The sequence below is a fragment of the Poeciliopsis prolifica genome, unplaced genomic scaffold (genome assembly GCF_027474105.1).
Source record: "Poeciliopsis prolifica strain line A6 unplaced genomic scaffold, Auburn_PproV2 SCAFFOLD008, whole genome shotgun sequence".
Taxonomy (NCBI): domain Eukaryota; kingdom Metazoa; phylum Chordata; class Actinopteri; order Cyprinodontiformes; family Poeciliidae; genus Poeciliopsis; species Poeciliopsis prolifica.
This window is the reverse complement of record NW_026562383.1, coordinates 1,277,970-1,299,580: the sequence shown is the minus strand read 5'-3', so window position 1 is coordinate 1,299,580 and position 21,611 is coordinate 1,277,970. Positions and strand designations below refer to the sequence as shown.

Here is a 21,611-nt window from a genome sequence, read left to right as displayed (position 1 = left end):
TCTTTTGAATATTTGGAAAGCAACACTGAGCAGAACTTCTGTAAAACAATTAAAGAGGATAGAGTGGGTTTATTCCTAGCATTAACTAACAAGCAAGGGGTATAAAACAGGAAACAACAAACTCTACATTCTTAAACTTAACATGATATACTGGTATAGATGAACCAATCATTTAGCTAACATTATCTGCATGGCATAGATAAAGGAACAGCTAAAGGAAAAGCAGAGGACATGTCCCAAGCATTCCTTATATTAGTTACACTCTTGACTTTACACTAAACAGTCAAATTTTACAGCATAAAGTGGTTTATGAAAAAAAAAAAGATGTTACTGTTTAGCTTTTATTTTGCAGGTTCAGTTTTCAGAATAATGGCTCCCTGTGCCAATACAGATCAGGTTTTAGAAACTGATGACGGCGTACCTCCATGTCTCTATCCTGCATGCGCCTCACTCTCACAAATAAACTTGGCCCCGTCAAATGTCGTTACGGTGTGTGTTGCGTAGTCATGTAGTAAAGTTGCAGTGCCACCGATTGGCCTGGCATACCTATTACAGCCTTTTCAATTGTGATGCAGACTGCCCTGCCTATGTACATCATTTCTTAATCATCAACAAAAATGTTCTATGTGGACAGGGCCCGGGTTGACCAACACACTGGTGGGGCTGTCAACAAGGCTCAGAAGGATGCACTTGTCCATTTTTGAATAATGGATACAAATTTGCTATGTTGTGCTAATTTGTGCTACATTAAAATTGGAAACCATTGTTTAGGAACTGTGCCAATATTCGCCCCATTGGTGATAAACCTGCAGGTAACATGTGCAGCTTCAGCACCAGCACAGCCTAGCCTCAGCGCCATTTCAAGTTGTGTTAGCTTCTCATCTGAATCAAACCTCAGCAGCAATAGCATGCCGTTCTCCTTGTGTAAAGGGGCGTATTCATGGTCCAATCTAGGTGGTGAGGACAGGAATGAGCCAATGCATACATGGCCAATGAACCACCAATATTACCCAACACTCCACCCAACTTCTTCAATAATCTAACACAACGATAACAAACCACAATGATTGCACTTTGGAAGCTTTGGGAATGCAGAAATCCATCAGACTCTGGTGGAGCATCATGCTTCATGGATAGCCCACTGAATTCTTAATGCACTCCAGAAGGCCTCAAAAGATCCTGCAAGGCTCATTTTTATGTTGGCAACATGATCATCATGTGCGAAAGGACCATTTATGCTTTTAAGACTTTGGAATTTGGCAAGGAGTCCAAACTCCAATTTAGTTTCAGTTCGTATCACTTCATTAGCTTTACATGAAAGGGGAAAAGCGCAACTGCTAATGAGCTAGCATCCCCACGAAAAAAAGGCAAATATAAACATCCCACTTCAGTCAAAATAACCAAAGAACAGCTGGAATGTCATTTCATCCACATGTCAATGATTAGTCTGGCAACATAAAATCTGAGGGGGAAAAAAAATTAAAAAATCAGCACAAACTTTTGTAAAATATAAACATGTATTCTTTTATAACAAATTATGACCACCACGTGACCTCCTCCCCATGAGAGCCCAGGAAGATCCAATTCCTCCAATTAGTAAACTTCAACGGATCCGGCTGAAACCGTATAGGTGGATCACTACACCTTGGAGACGAGAAAAGGCGATCCCTGATGTTGAAAACCGAGCTGGGGTTAAGAATATTTATGACTGGCTCCTTGTGCAGCTGCTGAGCTCAATGCTAATGAGATTCAGAGCAAAGACCTGGAAAAGCACACGTTCTAACGTTAGAGCAATATTAGTGTGACCTACGACAAATTGCCTCAACAACTGGTCTAGACTTGAAATAAACTTTTTCAAAAGGTTATGATTCTCTGATTAATGGGAACAAGCATTTCTATTTTTCCCCACTGTACTGTGTTTCAAGTTTTACATAAATAAATTACACAAGAAAGGCTGCCTCAAAAAGATAGTTTTGTCCGTTTTACATTTAATCAGAAAAATTCCTAACTGTTTTTAACAACAATAAAAAGAGACTTTTGAATAATTTATTGTGGTAAAACAGCTGTAAACATCTATATCAATAAACAGATAGTTTAAGGCTGGGATGTCAAGCTCATTTTAACTTTGGGCCAAATCAACATAATGAATGTTCTCAAAAGGCAGGTTATGCCACAATGTACAACAAATATAAAACCCAATAAGAAACTGTTCAAATATTAATAATTAAATAGAAATTAATTAATTAGAAATATTTGCAAGAAATTTTGCTATGTTTATCTTACATCATGTATTATAGTGAATGTGACTTTTTTTTACTCGCTGTATCTGTCCTGGGCTATATATTGACACAAAGTAAGGCTGAGTATAAAATACCGCCACCTGCAGGTGGGAGTTAGTCACTTAAACTCAATACTTTTGACCCATTCTAGTGAAAAATGTGAAATGAACTCACAATTATGCATTCACGTGAAAAATTGTGTTTCTCTTTTTTGCGTTTGGTTTTGTGGAAATTTCACAAAAAGTGGAGGTTCTATTTCTGTGTGCCTCTGGAGTCTAGAGGGCCACATAAAAACCTGTAGGGGGTGCATGTGGCCCCTGGTCTTGAGTAGTTCATACATGTATGACCATCACTGTGCTAATCTAGAGAAGGTACTTATTTTATGTTTTTTAGCATCTGTCACAGAAAGGACATAACTGGGAAGCTGTTGCCATCAGTCAAAAAAAATCCACTGAGCCAGACGCCTCCATCACCACATGAGATGCCGATTCTGCATCAAGTTTTCAAGGCACACAAAATTCAACAAAAAAAATCTAAAGTACTTCACCACTTCCAAGAGGGAAATTAAATGTGGAGGTAATTCAAACCTTTGTATAACAGTTGTATAGTAACAAATGTTCAGTTATAATAAATGTTCATTTGTAATAAATATTTTCTGTATTTTGTTTAATATGTCACTCGGGCATTGTTTTGTTTTTATTTTGTTTTTGTGGTTTTCTGGGTGTCTGCTGCAGCTTTGAGAGGTTCAGATTCAAAAAGCTTTGGTTTTTGAATCTGTTCAAACCCAAAGTTTCTTAAATGAGTTGTTGTAGAAGCTAGGGCCTGGAGACAGGTGGTATCTTCTGTAGCATCCTGTCTTACAGCGAATTTAAAGACGCCTCTGACTGAAGACATTACACTCTCCACAACAGACTTGGAGAATATCCGCAGCATCTTACTGAAAACACTGTAGGACTAAGGCTCTTCAAGATGTAAAGTCTGCTCTGACAACTTTGCTGTTATGAAAGTCTGTTGTGCTGTCTAGGTGTTTATGAAGGTATTAATACTCCACCACTTCCACATCTTCTCCCACGATGGAAACAGTGTTTGTGGATTTCAAGACAAACAGGAAAAGTTTAGTCATCTCATTTGTTTTGTTCACACTACAGATGAGACGATCACACACTCACCAAAGCGAAATGCACAAATATGCATTTACTATCAAAGGGGCAGTAGTACATAAAACCCTGAGGTTTACAACATGTTATGTTATTTCCTCATCAAAAACATACCTGGCGCCCTGTCTCGATTCTTTCATGCATTTGACTGTGTAAAATGCCTGGGTGGATCTAGTACCGCCTACGAGACACAGTTCCTCCTTGGAGGTACAGATTCTACGTTTCTGAGCTTCTCACAAAGCACTCCTCCTCAACACAGCTCCTTCAGACTAGCGAGCAGCAATTAGCAAACACCAGCAGCCACTTCTCAGTGTAATGCTGGTAAAAATCTGTTATTAGAGGTTATTAGAGGAGCCATGTTGTGATGACTTCCTGAAGGCCCAATTTCAAAATGCTAAAGTCAAATTTATCTTCAGTCATATTTGATATAGATTGCATTTATTTAATATTTGATTGTGCTATAAAACAAAACCATGTGCCTAGAAAATGAATAGCACCGCCCCTTTAATCAAATGACTGATGAGAAAAGCATGTGCTCATTCAACAGAACAAAGATGAAATGTAATATTTTCTAAATTCCTCGCTGTCCCAGAATTCCCTCAAGATATTTTCCATCTCTGACCTCTAAACAAAACTTCTATTGAGATATATTACCCATCATTTTAAATATACATATAAATCCCTTCAGGAGTGAATTTGAACAGACATGGACAGTCTGTGCTCTGACATTTTATGAAAACTTAATATTTTGAAGTAGAGAAGTAAATTACAACGGCTCCCTGATGAGTGGTAAGAGAACTCTTTGTGAAAAGCTTTTGCTCCTTGTAAAATATGCATTCTCATATTTAATCATAAAATAAGGCAATACACAAATGTAAATAATTAATTCATGTTTAAGAAATAGGTTGCTGATGAAAAATATGTCCATTGTTAAAGTGTACAACTTTAGACAAATGTCCATACAAACTATGAAACATTAATATGAAAAAGTGAAAAGATAGACTGCAGCCATTGCCAGATTGCAGAGTAGAGCAGGAAATTCATCAGAACAAGGAGAAAGCGAACTTAATCAAGATATCATTGGACACAAAAATGAAAAGATTTGGGTAACTTGTGGGTTTACATGATCAAATGTGGGATTTTCCAGCATTTTAAGTGTCAGTGTAAGGTTTACACTGACATAAAAAAGATGTTAAAAAAAAAAAGATTTTAAAAAAATTCTCTACCCTCCCACCTTTTTCTCTTGACGTTTGTTCTTAAATGTAACTTAAAGACTGGAGACTAAAGTTAATTGCATTTTCTTTTTGTAGAAATGCCTTTTTCAATATATCAAATTTTTTATGAGATATTCTGACACCACTGCATGTGTCTGTATGTTAATGTTCATTGGGTTTGTCGCAATAAGCAGTAAATCAGTTAATCGATTGCATGATGAATTAAAATGAGTTCAGTAATTTCCATTTGCATGATTTAGCATTTCTCTCTTTCTTTCTGCCAAAGACTGCATGACAAACCTCTCCAGTTTGGTGCTGTGGTTTCATCAAGTCCCTTTTCTTTTCGAAGGTCAAGTTTGTTTATAGAAACTTCCTAAATCATTTTATTTGTTTGTTTCTGTTTGTTTGTTTTGGATTTTTAAAATGTCTTCCAGTTCCAGTGCTAAATGTTCATTAGAATTTAAAGTTTATTGATCTTTGAGAATGTGTCCTTGCCTTATTATGACATTACCATTAGATTCCTTGGAAATGGTCTCAAAGCAATATATCATTTATTGCAATAACTTCTAGGACAATTTATCATCCAGCAAAATTTGTGATTGTGACAGGCCTTCATACTCTCATTGTATAAACTGCCAATGACAATCATATTCCGGTGCCCTTTTTGTTCACCATGCTTATCTTATTTAGCTGGACTTGAGAAATCTCATTGAGAGTTGATGAGCTTACCGTTAAATTCCTTTAATATCGCAAGGAAGTAATATTCAACGTTTGGGCCATTTTCTCTCATTAAGCACATTCAATGCTTATGGGTTAGTAAAAGGAATCTCGTTCACCAATGTCAATTTAGTAGCATAACTTATTTTATCATGCTGTGATAAACAGTTGTACAACACTGACATGTTAAAACAACAAGATAAATATGGGTAACCATGGTAACAAGTGAACATTTAACGGCCAGCCCAGCTCTTGCTGCGTCCAACTCACGCACATAGCTGCTATGTTTACAAACAAATAATCCTTCTATAAAAGGAGATAATAAATAGCCAAATATTTTTGACAAATATTAAAATTCTACGACTGAATTCCACATAAAGTTTATTTTGACAAAGAGCAGGTATGAGGTTCAGATCAAAGCCTTGTGTTGATCCAGAGTTTAATCTGCGACAAAGGCAGTCTCCTTGGAACTATTACAAAAGAAAAACAAAAAAAGTGGGTACAGATGCACATTTTATGCTGCCTTTTAACAGCTAATAAGCTGCTGCAACCCCAACAGATAAGTTCCAGCTTTTTCGTTGTTGTTTACTCCATTATTCTCAACTTATTTTTTTAGTTTTGCCTTCAGCAGCATCTAAAACATATACACTAAAATCAAATGGCTGGGATGGAAAAAGTCACATGAAAAACAGAAATTTGTTTTTTTTGTTACATGTTCTCCCTGTGCATGTGTGGGTTTTCTCTGGACAAGACTGTCAGGTTGATTGATCTTTCTGTATTCTCCTTTGGTGTTGGTGTGTGCATGCATTATTGTTTACATGTCTTGGATGGACAGGCGACCTGTCCAGGGTGACCCCGCCTCTAACCTGTTGACAGCTGGGATAGGCACCAGCATCCTTGGCAACCCCACTATGGTTGTAAGATAATAGAAAGGTGGAAAAATAAATTAAAAATAGAAAAGAAGTCATATGTTATTTAAAATGGATAGAAAAAAAGCTGTCTCACCAAAACAACATTAAAAAAATTAATGGTGGCTGACTTTAGTTTTTTAGAATAACTCAATTGTTAAATTCAAGATTCTCTCAGAAACACATACAGCATGGCCTTCTACGTGGAAGGATGTATCAAAATATGATCTGACTACAATGTTTCTCCACGTAATGATGTCTGCAGTAGGAGAATCCAATAAAATTAAAGAGCTATCTTCTAGCTCCCTCTGGTGGACTCAAGAAGGAAGACCACCAAGGTTTGTAAAAAAAGTAAATAAATAAAACCTGTCAAAACTAATCAAATTACAAGACACTAAAGGCTTCTGGAAGCTGCCTGACTACAAAGGTTTCCAGTGGAATAGAACATGATGCTGCATGTCTGGGAATAATTAGAGCACAGAGAGCCTACAGGTAAATTTTTTTTATGTCTGAAAACATCTACAGTGGTTAGCTTGGGGAGTTTTTGGGACCAAAGAGCAAAGAAACCTCAACAATTTCTAAAGAATTCATAACAATTCAATAAGAAGGCCAGACAACAGTACATAGATTTGCTGTTACCTATAGCAAGCCTGGTCTATCAACTTAAATTTAGCCATGTAGGATTAAAACAAAACTTCACTAATGTTTCCCATTTGTCAAACCCAAACTTTAACAGCATCAAAAAAATTAATAAATAAATAATGCAGTAACCATCTCATTGTTCCATATGTTGTCTGGCTATTTTCTTTTTTTTTTTTTTGTAGGAAGAATGTTGTTTTCTAAAGTTGTGCTTCATATTTCAATCTGCTTGTCCTCTACAATAAAGCCAACAGTGTACATATTTAGTCTGGACATGATGCACCTAAAGATTCTAAATGCACTGGGAAATCAGCCCAACTGACCAAGCCTCATCTGATTAAACATTTAGAATCTACTCTGTTGTCAATGTTAAGTTTAGCACACCATTTAATTAGAATTTGTGAAAGCTTCACAAGCCTAAAGCTGCTGCTGTGCTGAGCTGTAAAACATAGGTAAATCAATCTGAAAATCTATTACATTCAATTACTAATTTATTTTGTAATGTGGCAATAGAACAAGCTTGTCTACTGTTAATTGTCAATTATTTACTAACAGGATAGCATTCCACTAAAGGAATCTGATGTGTGAGCCAGCTTCATAAAACAGGAGTTTAGTAGTGAAACATCAAGAACATTTTGAAACTGCTTTACGTTGTCAAACCCAAACTGAAACGTTAGCAGAGTTCTCATGACCAACATCAGTTGTTGAAACAAAAGTATGAAATTATGAAATATGGTGTAATCTAAACAGGCTTCTTGTTGCCACTGAAGCTCCTTGTAACACCTCTATAATAAACAGTTTTCAATAGGTAGCATAATTTTCACTGCTCTAAATGTGAAACAAAATACAAATAGTTGACTTGTTCTTTTCCCCCCCACAATACTCCCCAATACTGTCTTGAGAGAGTTCTCTCAATACCGATATTGGCAACGGGCCGGATACCAGCATTAGTTACTTCTAAAGGCAAGCGTAATACTACTATCTGTTGGGTTTTCTTCCTGAGCTGCAAACCACATTTTATAACAGGTGGCTGTGGTAATACCACTCGGTTATTAGCACAATAGGTTAAATTATTAGCCGATCCTCCAAAGGAAAAAAAACATTAGGAGAAGGGAGAAGTTAGATGGCAGGAGGGAATAAAAATATCCATAGTGTGATTTTAGCTAAATTCAGTTTCTCTTTATTGCAGTGTTAACATGTCACAAAACTTGTTTTTTGAGACAGAATCCAAGAGTTTTGCTGAAACACCACAGATTGTGGTGTTTCAGCAAGAAGAGGAAGCCTTACCTTACAGTTTAACGACAGTTACATCAATAACTGTGACTATGTCAGAGTGAAAATCTGCGAATGTCATCTCCACCTTCTTTCAGAGGAGTGGATGTCAGTATCTGCCAGTGCAGGAAGTGAGCAACATGCACATAGCTTTAACACAGGCCTTCTGGGTAAATCTGATTACATTCCTCTCCCAGCAACATCCACAGCTCTGACCAGCTGAAAGAAAACCTACACTGTGTTTGAGACATTAACAGACACCCGGAGCTTTTGTGAAACAGAACATCAAGACGGACATTCACACTTAAAAAGATAGACAATGCAAGGGTTACAAAGAGAATACAAAGAAAGATGGGTTAATTTATGAGTAATAACTTTCATTGTTAGACTGAAGGAGCAACTTACGGGGCTTCTGTCCCCATACGTCGATATGTAGCTTCCAAGAAGAGTAGTATATAAAGCCCAGCACCAGCAAGGCACACAGGACAAACAGCAGCTTGTGTGTGGGCTTCATGGTCTAAGGTCATTCACATGGCACCATCAAGGTCATCACCTGTACTGACAAGCAGAGAAGAGGCGAGTTTTAATGGCAGACATTAGCAAAGGGAAGGCAAAAACACACACAATGGCAACTACTGCAGGACAGATGTGGAGAAAAAGTTAAAACAACAAACTGCTGATACAGTTATTTCAGATACTATCAAGGTAAGGAAATATACCATCACCTTCCTAAAATGATGGCCAAAGTCCTTTTCTTGTAAAAAAAATATATATTAGGAAGGTGTATAAGTTTATTATTTAAGAATATCTACAGTATCACTGCTTCCTCAAACAGTGGAAATGGTGGGAGAGGGTTACTTGCATACATACGTGAATGTTAATCTGAATATACTAAATCAATCAATATAAAATATCAACTCTGACATGGGCACTGAACTAAATGCTGACTCGGAGCTGAAAGCGGGTTGAGTTATGTTTAGGACGCCTGGTTCAAAAGCGGATTCAAAACTTTGGCTGAAGTGGCGCCTTTGGCTGAAGTGGCGCCTTTAACAAGCCAACAGTAGATCCAGAAGAGTGAAAACTAAAGAGAAAGATATGTTGTGCTAATCCTCTTATTGTTTAAATGGAGGAGCAAACTGTCTATCTTGTTACAGAAAGTAATAAGTGAGCTAGGATCTTTTCAACCACATATTATAGAAGATTTGCACTTGACACCCTGCGTAACAACAAGCGACAAAAACGAGCAGAAACTGGGGCACGTTGCACTGCATATTCAAATTGTGATCTATAAACGAAAGCAATAAAATCTTAAAATAATGTGCTGGGATTCATTTGGCCTGGGACCTCTAATTAAAACAAATTAGTCGAGCCGGGTCAGGCTCAGACATCATATCTATGGACTGAATTTCTGTAGCTTTTAAACACCAAAATGTTACATGTGGACCGCTGATAGACTACCCTAACGCACCAACCGTAGGGCTCAGCAGGTTTTCTGGGAGAGACCCTGTCATTGTTCTTTCAGTGGTTTTTAATCACTGCAGAGAAACAGATACGTTTGTCTGTGTGATGGGATCTGGATTCTCTGTTCAACTTACTAAATATTAAGTAAACCACATAAAAATTAAGTGCAACTGAATAGCAAATGCTAATATTATTTAAAACCTCCCCGGTAAAATAAAACATGATGCTAAATTTCTGAGGCCGTCAGTCAAAATGACGGACGACAAAACAGTCTGAAATCTCTTAAAACCCTGTCCTGATTCCTGCCTGATTTCTCCCTGCAGCAGATACATTTTTTTCTCAGCAAGTTATAATTTTTCCTTAACTGAGAAAAACTTGCATCATCATCCCAGCTGCTGGCCTCATGTCTGCTTCCTGACTTTCCTCTTTCTATTGTGACAAAGAATTATTTTAAAATATGTGAAACACAATAGTGAGCACAACTTCAAAACAGCAAGAAAAGAGGTTTGGGTTTATTCTTGGCATTAAATAACCAGTAAGGGATGCATCATAGGCAGAGTAACCTTGTACTCAAGAGTAGCTCTGCTTCAACATATTTTTACTTAAATAATTTCTTGGAAAGCTATTTTCCACTCAAGAGTAAAAAATTATTTGGTGTAAAAGCTACTCAATTACTGAGTAACTGATCAAAAACTTTGATTTAATATTTAAAAACAAACACAAAAACTGTTGAATACAGTTCACACCACACACAACTAATTTGTCAAACTTAAAAAGGTATGCTAAAAGACTAAATGTCCTAAGTTATATAAAAATTTATGTCATGGAATTGTTGAGCCTCTTGATAAAATGTAGAACATCCAGGTATTTATTCAGGTAAATGAAATGGTGGCAAACTGTTGATGTGGCTAAAGGTAATTTGACTATCAGACTGTAGACTCTTCAAAGCCAGCCCTTGCATGTGTGGAGAATTAAAACAGTAATAACTCCATGCAACATTTATCCAAGTGTAACTAAAGGTAATGAAAATCAAAGATCTGCAAAAACTTTTATATCCTGCACAGCATACTGGAATATCATCAAGATTTTTTTCCCCCGGTCAGACTTTGCTTCAAATGCAGTTCTACACTAAATAGAATTAAACATGAACAGAACTGAGACAGTGATCACCACAGACATCACCTGCAGACCCGTCCCACCATATGGCCGCAGGTCCTTAGTCGTTTAGTGCAGCTTCATGCACAAAAGACGGAAGAACGAACACAGAGATCAACAATTCACTCAATTACACCAGCAGCTGTAGTCCATGGCAGAAATATAGGTTTAGATATGGAGTTAGACATGTAGTAATCAAAATAATAAATTCATATGATTAAATCAAGCAAATTAAAAAAATATTGGTCAATTCTGCCATATCAGCAGCACCAATATTGACCCAAATTTTATTTCTAATTACTTTTATGTAGCTTAGAAAATTAACTTGTAACAAAAAAAGCAATTGCACAAAACTCAGAAATTTTATTAAACAAAAAAATATATATAAGCAGCAGGCTGACAAAGAAACTTAAAAAAAAAAAAAAAGAATAGTCATTGCACAGCAGAGCAACAATACTAAAGTTGCTCTGAAACATTAGGATTGCTCGTTATTTTGAGAAGCGTCCAAAATAACAACGCTTCTCATCCTGGATAGGTCTGCTGTTGAAAATAAGATGCTAACGCTTGCAAATGACTAAATCAAATCCAGGACCACGTCTCGTCTGAGCCAACACCTCTGGAAGCCATTAGAAAATTACAATCAGAAACTGGGCTTTAAACTTTTTTCTTTTTTGGATGCACTCGTTTGTGAGAGTCTGCATTCTCTCACATGAATCGAAGAACATCCACTATGACTGATAAACACCTGCTGCTCTAAGACTTGCAACCAGCTCAGACTATGAGAAAGAAGACAGAACTGCTTTTTCAGAATTAGCCATCAGAAAAATGACAGTCCTAACTGAAAAACAATAAACCTGTCCCCATTACAATTACATAGCTTTAAATGATCCGTGAGTCTTTGGCTCCAGTTTGATGGTTAGTGATTATGCAACAACCTGCTCGCTCCCTGTGGTAAAACTTTGAAGATTTTCCAAGGTTAACGTCAAATACATACCCTGAATTTAAGGCCTTTGCTAGTCTTTCCCTAAATTTAGTGTCTATTGAAAATGTATTAATCCAACGATGTCATGCTTTATTTAACCTAAAGAGAAGTAGAATTTTTTGCATTACCCAAATGGTATATTAATGTTTCTTGAACGTACCTCTAGAACAAGAAATAACTGATCTGATTTGCAAGCATGCTTAATCTGACAGTCAAGTTCACATAATTTATTTGTTTAAAGCTTATTCAGAATTTCACTTGTTTTATTTGAAAATAATGCAAGCACAATATCCTTTGAAGTTGTTATAGGGGGAAGGATGTATTTTAAGGTTGCAAACTTGACTTAAAACGATTATTACAAGGGAAAGTACCTTACTCTACCCACTAAAAGGCAGAACATTCACCAAGAAGCAAAAATAATGTGTCTGTTAGGGAGCTGAATGAAGCTCTACCAACCAGTTAACATAGTTACCTAATGAATTAAATATTATTCCTCAGAAGAGTAAATTTCTTGATTCTATAAAATAACAGAAAAAACCTATAAACATAATTGCAACCCTCATTTTATACTATTTTAGCTTCAAAAGGAAATTTTATAACAGTTAAATGTGACAACTCACGTTTAACTAAGTTAAAACACTTTTGTTTTAAATCTTTTGTAAATGCAGAAAATCTGAAAAGTTTGGGAACCTCTGGTCTAAAAGCTTGGGGTCAGAGACCTTTGTGCTCCATGTTCAGGGGTCATTTAGGTTCTCTGCTCATCAGCTGTTCAAACAACACTAATACAAATATGAGATCCACAAAAACTGAAAATATAGTTATCAACTCTTGGATCGGTACTAAAACAAAAACCATTTTGCTGCTTTTGTTTTATAGGTAACGTGAAAATTCTAATCACATCATTTTACTCGTGTATTTATTTTTCAACGTACCCTTTTCTTGTAAAGAACATTTAAAAGTCCCGTCTGTGAGGGGACGTCCGAAGGAACGCAGGAAAAAGAAATATTTATAGAAAAACAGCCACATTGTTGTTCAGTTCCCACACGATGTTTAGCTCTTCTGAAATTTTACAGTTTAAGACAAAACAGAGTCTCAGCCATTTACCTGAAAAACATTCCGAGTCCGTTAGCAAAAGCAAACATAACGGGAACTTACTTCACGGTCTAACAAAAAGAAGCAGCCAATTTTAAGTCATGACAAAGACTCGTATTTTAAGTGTCGTGCTCCGCCTGTTCATTGTTACCATGTCTGTGTGACACACAAATATTAGTTTGGATAAATAAAAAGGAGGAAAATGCGGGGCGACCGTTGTGCGTTAGCTAACCGCTATGCTAACAACGCTACGTTGGCACAGCGCAAGCCTGAACCACCGGGCAGGCCTTCTACGTAAACAATGTTCCAGAAGATCATTTTCTCAGCTGACAGAAAAATTCTTCAGAATTTCTTTGAGAAAAAGTCCACATGTATGGCCCACGCCGAGGTCCGCCACATAAAACACAACAGCTAACCAGAGACCCTTAAATTAAACCACAACCTCAGCTGCGAGCTGAACGTAAAGACGTCTTGTCCTCAAACGCCACAATTCACTGTAAATTAGTGACAGTCCGCGGACGTTACCTTTCTTTTTATTTGAGTCCGAGGGCGTGAAACTGATGATTCCTCAAATAAAATCATGCACAGGTTGAAGCAGGCGCGCTTCCCTTCCGCTCCGACACATTTTGGGAACATCTGTGGAGGTCCTCAGTCCACTGAGCAGAACAGGGCCAGCATGACTGCGCCGTTTCAGACAGTCAGCAGCTCTGCGAGGAAAGTCTTCAGAGATTCCCGGGCGCAGCAGCTCAACAAAGTCCATGAAAAGCCTCTGAAGTCACACGAGGACGTCTGCGTGAAGATGCGGCTCTCCGCTCCCTGTTTTAGTGGGGTTTATCATCGCACCAGACCATCCGCTTCTTCACGAAAGGTATCGCTCACATGAACGTTTCACTGTTAACACTCCGCTCAGTTTGAAGCATTTCTATCCAGAGATTCCGAGGCTCAGCCCCCTTCAGCTCTAACAGTCCTGGCTCAGCAGCAGTCCAGCATCCTCACATCTACAGCGCTACTTTGGACAGCAAAGTTTTGTTATTGTTTTTTTTTTTCTTCTTTCTTTCTTTTTTTATTAAGTTGGAGGCTCTTCATTGTGGTGACTAAACCATACATACACTATCTACAACATTTATTCTTTGTAATTTTGATGCTTATTAAGGCTTACAGGACATAACCAGAAAATTCAGCCTTAATTAGAATATTGCATAAGATCCCTTAAAAAGATGTTTTAAACAGACGTGTCAGATAAAAGTGAAACTCTCGAGGCATCAAATACCTAACCACAAATCGGTATTCCAAATGCACAATGACCCAAAGCATACTGTCAAATTACTAGAAAAATGCCTTGGAGTGACCATCACAAAGCCCTGACCTCAGCTCCACAGAAATGTGGCAGGTAGAACTGAAAACAAGGAGTTCTACAAACCTGATAGTCAGTGGTGGTTCTTGATAGAGGCGACATGGGCAACCATCCAGGGTGGCATCTTGTGGGGAGTGAAATGGGTCATCGCTCCCCAAACCCCCCCTTCCCACCCTCTTACAGCCTGAGGCTCTGAATATCAACAGCACCCAACAACTTCATGGAGGATGGTGGGCGAAGGGGGATGTGGGGGAAGCAGAAAGGTGGTTCAAACCAGGGGAACAACATTTCCAGATGACAGTAGTCATTAAAAATAGGATTTAGTGTTGAATTTGGGGGACAAAAGGTTTAATACTAGATTATTTAATTGTTTAAACTGTCCTGACTAAATTATTTTGTGGGCAACTGCACACAATCAAAACTGAATTCTGGAATAGCAAAACATGCTTGCAAAAATTACATCAGCATAGTGTGGGGGATTGATTTGTACATGTATAGTGAGTTTCATATACTGTTACAGACTCAGTTTTAAGGACCTCAGCTCAAATCACCTCGTTTCCAGTGCAAATTGGAATCACAGAAATAAATCTGCTTTGTGGAGACATGGCAGTTTTTATTAACAAAAAAAAAAAGATTTCACAGTAGGATGAGATGGACTTGTCAAAATTAGTGCATTGTGCAAAACTGCAAAGAAAACACTTTTTTTTTTGCATCACACAAAATCATGTGATAAACAGCTGGATGTTACTGTTGATGGAAAAGACAAAAAAGACAATAATATGTGGCAGCATGTTCTTTAATGACCTATCGCATGAGCATACTTATTCACATGTAATGTTAATTGTGTTTTCTATGTAGTGGAAACACAGTAGTTGCAAAATTGTGTTGTTTTATTATTATTATTATTATTATTATTATTATTATTATTATTGCGCACTGGAAAAGCCGCCACTGTCAGGTATCTTAATGCAACAATCCACTGTTCTGATAACCTTCATTCCAGTTCACTTTCCAGTACATCACAACCCAGGTAACAGCAGACTGCTCACTCTCTTGCTCCTGTTACTCTTATTTTGGGGTTTTCCTTTACATATCTCGTCTCTTGGTCATTTCCTGACATTCACAAAGCCTTTGTATTCTGCACAAACAGCTGTAACACTAAGAGATGAGGAAACAGCGAGGCGTCAGGTTTCCATTTTTACCCTGCAAAAAGCATCTCAGAGTAGCACCCGGATCTGTTAATATTGAATCAAGCAGGAAATAGAATCTGCTCACCCGCTGTTCTCCAGAGGAGCTCAGGAGATTAGGAGCAGGAAGGAGAATGACACAGGAGGCAAAACCTGAGATGCACTCACACACAAATAGACTTATTGGCATGAATTGTCACAGGATGACAAAAAAATAGCAGCATTTGCTCTTGATAGGGTGTTAGTCGATCAGCATGGTCAGTTATACAGCTCATCTACCTGAAGGGTGTGTTGTCCAATGGAGTAAAATGCACCTTCCAAAGTGAGGAGCCACAATCATTTGCTCTCGCTGTTCAGTTGCTGTTGTTCCCTGTCAAATTTTGTCCAAGTTTTCCCATTCACTGCATCTGTTGTGAACAGATTATGGTGCGAAAAAGGCTCAACTCTGAAAAGAAATACGACCCGTGCACCATAAATTAAAAGCTTGTTTTACTTGCCAGGTTATGTAATTTGCTTAGCTTGCAATGGCGATGGGTGGGATGTATCACACCTCACCATCTTGTTCCTGGTTCCTTTTTTTGTTTGCTAAAACGGTCACCATGTTGTGACCGTATGAGACAGACAAGATGTGAAAAGATCGATCTCCTTCACCTCCTCCTGAGCTTCTATTGACCCCTCCAGGTCAAAAATGGACAATCAGAGCCAGGAGGGGGGTCTTAGTGCTGTCAATTAATCTCATGTATGTGCTGCTACATGTGTTAACGGTGGATAAACAACTAATTGTTTTTGCCACTGATGATGGCATGGCCATTCCAAGCCTTACTATTCCTGGCAGATTCTGCTACCGGGAAGATGCTGTTGCATAACAAATATCTAGAGGGAGGAGGGCAACTTTGTGAGCAGCTGGTATCCAAGCATGATTGGCAACTCCAAAATCCTCCTCCTGGCTAAGTGTTTCTAGTTGGTGGTGGTTTGAGGAATTCAATTGTTTCACAGGTTATCTGTTACAACATAGTAATAGTTTTAACAAATCTGTTAAAATACATATATATATAAGTAGGTCAAGAAACATCATATCATATTCCAATGTTAGGACTTCAGAGAACAGATCCCAGATACATCTATCAGTCTGGTGAAGAATTTTTTTGTACCACATATACATGTGGTTGATAATGTGAACCACAATGAACCAAAGTGAGAGTCATTATTCTTAAATGAAGAAAACAGGGGAACACCAACTCCTCTCCAATAACACACCAGGAAGTCACAAAGAGACCTGAAGCACCAGACAATTTACTTACTTCAGTTAGGATCAGAGTTCATTATTTAACAATTAAACAAAGAGACCATAATGGCATAAATTCAAGAGTTCCACATCCAAAATCCCTGCTGACCTCATCAATTTTCAAGAATTATTAACATAAAACAAGATGTAAAGTTACTTCTAAGTTAGTTTTGCATTATTTCAACTGTGCTGAGATTTTTGCACTAGAAACTAGATGAAAACTACATGGTAAGATTTTGCGCTTTTGTACTTTTCTGTCAAATGCAGCATAGTGTTTAGATTTGGGGAAATAGATAAATTATGGGTTGGTTTCCCTATTAAGATAACATTACATAACCAAGACAAGCATGTAAATGCCTGACAATCCATCACACTGAAAAGTTTGCTTCATGTTGGGTCATTCTACATTCGGCTTTGTCTGATGACTGGTGAAAATCTATCAGCACAGACAATTATCACTCATATCACCACATGGGGTGGATAGTAACAGCGCTTCTCTTCCAATCAGATGTTACATGTATTGACATGATAAGGGTTGACAGTTGACATGTTACATGTAACATCTGAACCTACGCTACCGTGGAGTGTTAATTGTACACACAGAGCCTCAGGAATTTTCCTATGACAGATAAAATCTCTGACTATAGCAGGAATTTTGTTAATGAATAATGGAATGAATAATGTTAAAACACGCAATTTGCATACTGTCAAGACGAGACATAAGCATAGTATAGTATATGCAATACCATACCAAATAAACCATCACAATAATGTGTTGCACTGGATGAACTGTACTGCAGTACCACAGAATGTGTTTTCGCACATGTGTCTCTGCTCTAACACAGATTAATGGTCCAACTACACCATCGGCTAGTTTAAGTTTCTGCAGAGGCCTGCTAACAAAGTTTCTCACAGATCTTTTTTTCTTTCTCGCATCTGTTGCAGATCTTCTGCTGTGTTTGGAGTCATTGTCCTCATGGCTGAGTGCACACTTTAGCTAATGGTCTCACATTTGACTTCAGAAAACTTTTGTACACTGGAGATAAGGGTTGACTCGAAGTCCAGAAGCTACTAAACAAGCCCAGATAATCCTCCCCATCCGCTGAATAAAAACAAACAGTTGACTAAATTGAATGAATAAAACTGATGATTTTCTTCAGTGACAGCGCTTACAGTTTGAATGGAGCATGGCTTTCCTTGATAGACCGCTCCAGAAGTTCACCAGAGGTCAAAGGACGATGGAAACAGTAAATAAATGCTTCAGAAGGTTTTATTGTATGATTACAGACCCATTCATAGTCATGCTTAAGTCAATTGGAATCCAGGCTCATAGTGACTTCTGGCCTAACTTTGCACAGCTTTATTTCAGTCTAAGATAGAAAATAACAGCTATTCAAAAGCTCAGCATCAGGAAGGAGACTCACCGGAGGCTGGAAGACACTCAGTAAAATCTCCTCCTGACCAGCAACCCTTTAATAAACACAGAGACTGAGGAACAAGTCCTCTGAAAATCTCTCTGGAATCTGACGCTTTGCAGTTACCACAAGTTTTAAAGGTTCTAATTTCTTGACACCATTTCCTCCCTGTCTTCATTGTTCCAACTTTCATCACATCTAATTAATGTTTCTGCACCACCACAGCTTAATGTGGCTAAATAAATCATTACCTGCTCTAAATGATAGATGAGCAGCAAGGTGGGCATTTTCCTCCACTGAGAAGACTGTAGGAAGTGAATAACAGGATCCTGCACATGTCCCACATTCTCCAAACAGGAATATGTGGACAATGGAGCAGAGTGGAATAAAGGGGGAGCATAGTGTTACAATACGATGGACTTTGTGTTGGTTTATGCATCCTTTCGTGTGCATTTTCTACAACTTTCAACAGTATGCAGTGCTTTGCAAAAGTATTCACTGATTCGATTCCACATCTTCCGTTAATGTTTTCAGGGAAATCGTTTGTGTTCAGAGTTTGAATTCCAATAAAGGTGATTCTTGGATTGGCTGATTCCAAGCGCCAACCAATAGAGCTGGTTACCTAGCACTTTGTGCGCGGTATTTCAGCTTTCAAGGTTGTATATTCTTTTGAATATTTTTCATATGCTCTATGAAATAAATCTGCGAAGACCCGCTTTTTTTCTAAGAGACTTTGGAGTTATGATCCACAGAAAAATCATCAAACGGGCGAATCCTGTGGCTCTACACTATCTCCCTTTAATCGCATACCAGAGATGTCATCCATAAAAGTTCCAGAACAATTTAGAGACTGTGATGCTGATGAGCAACAAAGAAGCGCCTGGTAGATGCTACAAATATCGCATACAGCTCAATCAAAATGCTCAAATGAACAAACCAAATGTTTGCACATATAGCTTTAAATACATTTCAGGACCACCTTACTTAAATACCTTACTTTTGTGAAAGTTTTATTTCAAATCAGTTGCTTTAAGCTTGGACATAGTTGGGTATTCCAACCTTAAAACTCGTTTTTGACTTTAAAAGACTAAATGTGCCTCAACACTATTAAAGCTTTACGGAAGCTGACCAACATTAAATGAGTTTTACAATATCTGTCAAATATGCCGCAGTCTTATTAACAGCTTACCAACATCCTCTGCACCGTTTGTCTGAATACATCATTCCTGGCTCATGTAGACCTCGTAAGTGAGCCAGTATGTATAGTTTTGATCCTGTGCATTATAAATAATATTTGCACATGCAGTTAGAGTTCATGATAATCATTGATCAAGATTCCATTAAAAGAAGACACCACAACATGGAGAACTGCCTTACCCCCTTAAAATGAAACACATTTTAATATTGTTGCTTGTAATTCTCAGATATAGAGATCATTTAAATCACAGATCAGAGAAATCGACAACGTGACTGCTTGGCTAACCTTCTGCTACTGGAGAGATAAGATGTATTTTCAGTTTCTTTATGTGTTATAGTGAAACAACAAATTCTAGAAAATTCTAGTATTTGTTCATAAACTCTCTTCTGCTCTGAACTTACTGTCTAAACTACTCATAGTTCAACTAGTTGCAGCATCATGTTGCCAGTTTCCTTCAATATTAGCTTCTTTCCCAGTTATATGTTTTCAAGCAACACTTTGTTTTTTTTTTGTTTTTTTTACAGCTTTATTACCTCCAATATCAAACTGAACCGGCACACACTTTTTTAGAAGCAGCTCTAAAAAAGAAATATTTGCATTGGATGTTAATTTATACTGCAGATAGTTTTATCATGTTTTAAAGCAAATCCCTGGCTCACCCGGCAGAGGATGTCAGTAAAACTGTTCTTCCCTCTTTTTAATGGATTGAACGGATCAGACTGCAGCTTGGGGATAAGTCGTGTCTGTCTCTCCTCTCCTCGGCTCTTATAGGGTGGGGCTGCTCCTCACACCTGCTGCTAATCTGTAAAGAGGACCAACAGGAACAGTCGCCAGCTGCCAGACTGTCGCTAGCGGTTCCTGTAAAAAACCTTTTTGTTCTGCTCCTTCTGAGCTCTAGTATCCGTTACACGCCTCAGTATTTCACTTTTACCCTTTATTTAATTCCTCGTCAGCTCCTCCTCCATACTGACAACCTGGAGAGCCTTTCAGCCGACTCAAGAATCTGCTGCTGTCCCTCAGTTGAACACACGCTTTACCTCCCCCTAGCTTCCTGTCTGATCTTTGGCTTTGAACTACTTGGAGATCAGCAGACTGTCCTGGAGCAGAAGCCACAACAACCAAGTCAGATTCCAACCAACCTGAACTTCAGCAACTCTCAGGGGGTCCCGGTAGGATGGTTTTCCCAGGGTGCCAAAAAGGCCAGGACCGCCTCTACAACCACTCCACAGTCCACCACAATCCTTCAACTTCTTCCCTATAAAAGATCATTTTCTAACTTTACCAGTTCACTTTCCTGTCAAACAATGAAAAAACTGAATGTGAGCTCAAAACCATAAAGTCTGAACATCCACTGTCAGTAAAGCGTCTCACTGATCTAGGAACTATTTTCCCCAGAACTTAAAAATCATGTGAACTTCAGCAGAGACAAGATTCAAACAAATAGTTCAATCTCATGAAGGAATTCCTTATTCCAGCAGCAAGATTATTCCAAGGCTAACCGGGCTAGCCTTGTAAATTTGTTCTCCATGAACCATGTTAAAAAAAAAGCACTTTTTTTTTTGTCTGGGTTCTCTTTCTATTTCAGAGGCAACACTGGACTGTTTGTTCACAGAAGCATGACCAAACAGACCAGAGAAACAATCTCCTCCTGTAAAACAGCATTTCGATAACAACCATTATCAGGACTTTACTGGACGTTCTCACGCCTCGTCCCACAACCAACACATCATCTGCCGAAACACACGCCGTGTTGCTGCAGCCTTTTTCTCTCTTCCTGAAAAGGAGCAACGACTCCTTCCTCATTCTCAATCTGCAGTTTTTCAGCTGCAAGCTGTTAAAATTTAAGTTGAAATATTACCTTTTCAGCTGCAGTTCAATGCCTTCTCCAGAGTCTTCATTCCAGCCTGCAGAGCATTGCTGAATGACTGACTTCTAACCAGGCTGAATGGCCAAAACTCAAACAAACAAACAAACAAAAAAAAACCCAAACAAGATACTGTTTACTTGCTCATTGACCTTTAAGTACTACGCCACTAATAGTTAACCAATTTGTCAGTTACAGATGGAGCTGGAATCCAAAATAGAGAAAAGGGAAATGCAAGCAAGGCAGAAGGAGGTGAACATGAACACATGATGCTGATCTCTATGGCAGGCTCCAGTTTATTTAAGAAAATGATTTTATACATGCAGACACAGTCAGCACATGCTTCAGAGTGTGAGTACACTGAAAAGAAATCACCCTTGACCTCAAAACATTGTGCCAGTCAGGAGATTATCCCCCACCATGGCAAATATG

General features: G+C 38.1%; 1 protein-coding gene across 9 annotated transcripts in view; it reads right to left on the bottom strand.

Moving 5' to 3' along the window:
• The window catches only part of st3gal3b (ST3 beta-galactoside alpha-2,3-sialyltransferase 3b), a 65,267-nt gene extending 44,011 nt beyond the window's left edge, over window positions 1–21,256 (bottom strand). For 3 of the 9 annotated variants that reach the window (XM_055032778.1, XM_055032783.1, XM_055032782.1), the window contains exons 1-2: window positions 13,402–13,801; window positions 8,592–8,739 (exon numbers count right to left, since the gene is read on the bottom strand). In XM_055032778.1, the coding sequence (XP_054888753.1) occupies window positions 8,592–8,700 (109 nt within the window). In that variant the 5' untranslated portion in view covers window positions 8,701–8,739; window positions 13,402–13,801. Of the gene's footprint in view, window positions 1–8,591; window positions 8,740–12,716; window positions 13,331–13,401; window positions 13,802–21,173 lie in introns of those variants that run through there. The other 6 variants (XM_055032784.1, XM_055032786.1, XM_055032785.1 and 3 more) reach the window with 4 other exon arrangements.
• Between the last annotated feature and the right edge of the window lie 355 nt (window positions 21,257–21,611).